General features: G+C 45.0%; 1 protein-coding gene across 2 annotated transcripts in view; it reads right to left on the bottom strand.

The window, feature by feature from the left end:
• Positions 1–4,688, bottom strand: part of stai (stathmin) — an 80,824-nt gene extending 76,136 nt beyond the window's left edge. Inside the window, exons 1-2 of one of the 2 annotated variants that reach the window (XM_033381114.1) lie at positions 4,487–4,688; positions 2,632–2,762 (exon numbers count right to left, since the gene is read on the bottom strand). In XM_033381114.1, the coding sequence (XP_033237005.1) occupies positions 2,632–2,671 (40 nt within the window). In that variant the 5' untranslated portion in view covers positions 2,672–2,762; positions 4,487–4,688. The remainder of the gene's footprint in view (positions 1–2,631; positions 2,763–4,486) is intronic. The other variant, XM_015179752.2, reaches the window with a different exon arrangement.
• Between the last annotated feature and the right edge of the window lie 1,312 nt (positions 4,689–6,000).

Genomic DNA, 6,000 nt, shown 5'->3' on the forward strand with positions numbered 1-6,000 from the left:
AATTATGAAGGCAAAACTTTTGAATATTCCAAGAGAATGAAATGACTTTTTAATAGGCCCTGTCGTCGTCTTGAAAAGACAGGCAGACTGAAAAGGAAACCCGCCAGAAAGGTAAATAAAATCATGCAAAATTCACAGCTAGACGGGGGCCAGAAAATGTATCTGCGGAGAGGTCCCCGGCGTAATTTACACGTGATTATCGACTGTGCCGGAACAACTTTGTCAACGCACCCCGTGAAAGGGGGCGAGGCACTCCAGAGGGCGGGCTCTGCAATCATTATTCCGCTCGAGCGCCGCACGACGGTCCGAGCCAACGTCTGTATACATTATCATATATATTCGAAGGCAAGACGATAATAAATTCAAGCGCTGTACGTGCCACACGCAGAAAGCGTTGCCTATTTGCAGGCGTCCATGCATACTCGTATTTGAGATTTTTCCCTGCCACCAGGTCGCGGGGCGAACTCGTGAATGTTGATAGAGATAGAGGGCGAAAGGAAGATGTGGCACAGTGGCCCCTCTGGCCATCTCCACTCCGGCGTTACCTCCCTTTCAGTGCCAATAAAATACCGCTGCTTATCAATGCCTTTGTCATCTTAATTTGTTCTGGCAACACTTTGTGTGTGCAATGACCTATTTGGGAATTCTGCCTTGTCAGAGATTTGTTGGAAGAGTCGACTGTGGGGTCAAATCAATTGCCAGAAAATTAAAATTCCACACCAGTCGGACAGAACCAAGGCCGAAAAAGGGTAGGAGCACTCGCACTCGCACTTGAAGGAGAAAGGAGAACGGAGAAAGGATGCAATGTAATAGAGAAGTTCCGAATCCGATTTAGTTGCTCAATGAACCTCGGCCCCCGGATTTTGTCTGCGTCTGGGTCTGGCAACTGCAGTGCTGCAAAACTACTTCACATTTCAACTTCAATTCCGAAATACACGACAATAAATTCCAAAATAAATTTATTTTTACACACACACACACACCCTCCCACACACAGGAAAGGAATCGAAGGACAAGGAAAACTTGAACCTGACAGAAAAAGTTTTCTGCTCCCGAAGCAATCAATTTTTACGACAGTTTAGTTTTCTACCAACTCTTGACAATCAATGGGAAATAGTTTAATTAAATGACGGCTGGCCCTATCCCCGGGGGCATTTAGCGTTTAGGCGGAACTGTCTGCCAGACATTCGCCCATTCGTGAGGCATTAGCCCCGAAAAAAAAGCCGGCAACTAACGAGCCCAGTGAATGCATTATGAACTACTTTTGTTGCTGTTGTTGCAGGTGGAGGAGAGTGCAACAACCCCTCAGCGCTGCACAATATCTGCATGCATAAATGCCAGGCAAGGCAAGGCGATGCCAAGCCATGGCCATGATTCGGCAAGTCATGAAAGCCAGACTCCAGCGGATGGCGGGGGCGGGGACGGGCTGCAACTGTTGGAAGCGGTAATTTGTACAGCCATAGGGCGTAAATCACCATCACCAGCAGTTAAATATAATAGGCAGTTGTACGGATGCACAGATGCACGGATGCACGGATGTAGTAGGAAATGTTCGCCCAAAATACGAGTCTTGTTAATGCATTTTGAATAGGAAGCGTACTTTTTGTGTGCATTCCTGTTATTCTACTGAAAAAAGGTAGATTTAAAAGACATTTTGTAGCTTAAAGATTCGACTGCCAAAAAGGAAAAAGGAGGAAAGCCTCTTTTAGACTCTACTTAGATTCCTTTGTATTTCAAAGATACAAATGCATCACTGGATAAACGGTTGTCAAGCCATAAAGATACTTGCATCTGAAAGATGCTCATGTATTATGTTTTTCTACAATATTTAGCATTTGTCCCCGTTTCAATAGTCCCCATAGCTGTTGCGAATAAAAGTATCGCATGGGTTTTGCATCCACCTGTCCGCCAATCCACCTTGACAACGCCAGTGTCATCAAATATTGCACAAAATCTGCATAAAACATATTTTGCCGGCAACTTCCGCACAACACAACAAAAGCCATGCACACGATAATGGAGCTCCCAGCACTTGACGGGATTTCCAATAGAAATTGTCGACAACGGCACACTGCAGTGTTGCCAGGCCAGATGCATGCATGTATCTGCTGGATACACGCATCCTAAGAGTGCACATAAAACGTATTTAGGATACAATGGCGCGTAATCTATGCCACTCGACTGGCAGCAGGAGGAGGGCCCACATCCACACCCACAGCCACATCCAAATCCAAAAAGTGCACAGCGCATGAATTTTGTTGTACGCGAGTTTTCCAGCCTGGCATTTTTATGATTGCTATGCAAATGCAAACAACAACTGGTAGGAAAACCAGGAAAACTAGGAAAACTCCCAAACAATAAAAACGGCAACGAGGCGTGGCATCTTTTGTTTGGTTTCGAGGCGATTTCCCCCCCCCCCCCCCCCCCCCCCCCCCCCACACACAGCTGCAGCGAGCCCCACACCCGCGGGACTGCACGAAGAAACTCAAGTTAACTGAACTTTTTCCTCCGTTTCTTTTGCGGAGGAAAAACAACTTCGGAAACAAGAACAACACGAAAACACATGAAAAAGTGTGCAAATGTAATGAGAATCCCGTGATGGAAAGCAAACACGAAACGAAGAAGACTTACCCTCAACGGTATCAACGGTATCAACGGTATTGTTCACCATCTTTGTATTGTTTTCGGCTCTTTTTTCGATGGAATGTACAGAAATAATACGTTCAAGATGTAGGGTTTATCACGATAATCCAATTAAAGTACTGGAAATAAAGAAATTACAACAAATAAGAAAGAAATATAGTGTAAAATGTTAAGAAAATTATAAACGAAGGCTGGCATGAGTGGATGCTCCAAGAAGATGTTCCAGGGAGATGTTAAGACGAGTGGAACTTGGTATTCTGTCTGTTCGTGGGATATCTTTAGTTAGGGGTGCAAAATTTAATCCCATTTACCCCTCACTAATGTTACGGAACCCCTTATGCAAATCAAACACAAGTCAGGGGTTGCTCAACACCAAACACCAGGTCGCAAATAAAACATGTATTAGACATTTAGCGTGGGAAGCGTATCAGCATATCAGAGACGATTTCAAACAAAAGGAGGAGGAAGAAACTCCCCACCCCACCCCAGCACCCACCCAGCCCACCCACGTCAGATGTCAATCAAAGTTCAATTAAAGTCAATTGCTGACAGAATGACAAACCTGAAGAAATAGCCCTCCGTACAACAAACGGTACGGTACTCTCATTTAATTTAATTTACGACTCTTTTGGGCGAAAACCCACACACGCGCTACGGCGGGACACACATGAACAGTTAACAGATTTATGCATCGTGCATTGATTTGTTTATGGCCATTGAAATTTACGGCAAACAGAGTCCCATAACAAGATGCCATAACTACAAACAGAGTCCGAGGGAATGGGCACCAACGAATCCCTCTCCGCTGTGCTGTTAGCCTCTGGCTCCTCTCTTTCTTTGTCTTACGCTCTAGCTGTCATTCTTCCTTGCTCTGGCTGGCTCTTTCTCTAGCTGCTGAACCCCTCAGGGTCCCTCTGTGTTCGCCGCTCTTTTTTGCTTACGGTTACCTTTTTCCTGTTATTTGTATGGGCTTGGGCTATTGGTTCTCCTATTGGAGAAAACAATAGCAGCGAACGGGAAGAAAATAGGGAGATAGAGATAGAGAGAAGGATTCGTGTACCGAATGGGAGTATACCCTTGAAAAGGAGTTTTAAATGGAAGATCCACAAAAACGCTCAATGTCCCTAGGAAGCTGGGTGAAAGAAGGGTATTACAATTACTTTCATTTGCCTAAACGACGCACATATTCTCTCCCACTATAGCAGAGTCAGCCACAAAACAACATACCCTCAATCAATCCTCTCTCTCTCTCCCACTGCACTCCCCTGCTGAAAAGAACAGGCCGCGGCAAACAGCAAAGCGCAATGCCAATAAGAAGAGTGACAGGCCGCTGGCAGAAATACAGTAAACTAAAACAGAGTCAGGGCTAGGCTCCAGGCACCGCAACTTTTGATGCCCTTTAAGATCCAATCCCTTTTATTCATATACGAGAGATACATACAATTCCGTTCAGATTTAGCGAAGAACAGTAAATCAATATGATCTACACGCAGTCGAGTATCAAAAATACTCTGTAAAAGAGTATGCAAGCACACAGACACTCTTGTATAGCACACACCACCGCTCATTACGGCAAATAAGAACAACAACAAAGTGCGAGAGGGGGGAAAAAACTGCGAATGCGACTGCGACTGCGACGCAACAGAAACTTCAAAAGCGTTGGCGTCGGGCAGATGATATTAAGCGAGAGATAGAGTGAGAGAGAGAGAGAGAGAGAGAGAGAGGGTAAAGGTGCTGTTGCAATTGCGCCGTGGGCAAAATGGAGAAAAGGGATCTTGCACCGGCTCAAACCGGATTGCAGTTTTTTGTTCGTTCTGGTTGCACAAACAAAGCCACAACTTACCAACGACAAATGCTGCACTCTTCACTGAACTCTGCACAAACAAAGGGTTAACACACGCACAATTGGCACAATTACACAAAAAGTACAAGTTCAACTTTAAATGTTTTATAACGGGAATCGGCTGGCGTTTTGGTATGCTTTTCTGTACGTTGTGATCGCGGCGACGAAAATTGAGCGAATGCGCCAGGAAGAAACCAGAAAGCAGAAAGGAAAACTAAAGCAGCGACGTCAGAGTGTTACAAGATAGGGTGGAGCATTTACGCTCACGAGTGAGAATCACTCTTGCTCTCTTGAAAATGTGAATGATCTGGTACGACTGGTGGGCCTTGGAAATGGCAATCGTGACGACTGCATGCTTTCAGATGCGAAATGTACTATATATAAAACACACGATCATCAGGGAGAGCGAGCGCAATGCCTCACCCTGAATTAATACACCTTGCCCGACAGCTGTACGTACTGTCTTTGTTGTGTTTGAGTTTGGCGGTTAAAATTCAAATTCACATTTCAAAATTTAAAATCAAATTCAGTTAGACCGCAAACCGGTTCCCACAGGTACAGCGGGAACGAGCGAATAGGAGGTGTATTTCACTTCCGTCTGAGTTCTTTCCAATTGAATCTTTTTTGTTTGCTTTTGTGGATGAATGAAATCATCAATTAGGAGACCCAGCTGTGCGCGAGTCACAAATATCAACAAACGATGGCAGTTAGAGCTTGAATAAGACACTCTTATCAGCACTTTGCAACCTGCAACGGCCATTGGATAGGTCATAAAACCCAGAAGCAAAGTGTCTGTCTAGAGATAGGCGGGTATTCCTAAGTGGATTGTAGTACAGCCGGTTCATTGAACCCTTCCTTGGGGACAGAGATGACACCCACACTTGTTGCCAACCGAAACAAAGTGGCAGACAGATTTCTCACCTACATTGCAATTACCAATTACTGCTCTGCTAAGGCTGGGCTGCCTTTCTTTTTTCTTTTATTACAGGCCCACGTTGGGGTGTTGGGGTTACCACGGTTTAAGTGACAAATCAATTTAGCAGCAGCTACCTGGGGAGATACTCTCATAAAAAGTGAAATTTGATCGAATTGCCGGTAAAACTTGTCCACGCACCGTAGAAATAATGAAAAAACGAGTTCAGATGCGTAGACAGACAGAGGTTTTAACCGACAGTTTTCACCTGAAAACAAGCTTCACATTTGAATAAAAATTGCTTAGCAAATTACTCCGCTAGAGGGGAGGGGGCTCAAAAGACCCCTCAGCTTTTCTGCGGTTGAACAAAAGCCAGAAGCTCCGCTTAAAAGGGGAAAAAATACAAACAAAGATCTTGCTGAATCAGTAAGACAACAAAAGAATAAGAACCGGCAATAAAATCCATAATTGACTTACTGGCAGTATCGCTCCACGACAGTCGCAGAGGGACGGGACGCATCTGAAGATCGCACTCACTCCCGCTGGCGTCTGGCCTTATAAGGCAGTGCCGAAGGTCGCCTCCGTTCCAGCGGCAGGACAA

This window comes from Drosophila pseudoobscura, chromosome 4, assembly GCF_009870125.1.
Source record: "Drosophila pseudoobscura strain MV-25-SWS-2005 chromosome 4, UCI_Dpse_MV25, whole genome shotgun sequence".
NCBI lineage: Eukaryota > Metazoa > Arthropoda > Insecta > Diptera > Drosophilidae > Drosophila > Drosophila pseudoobscura.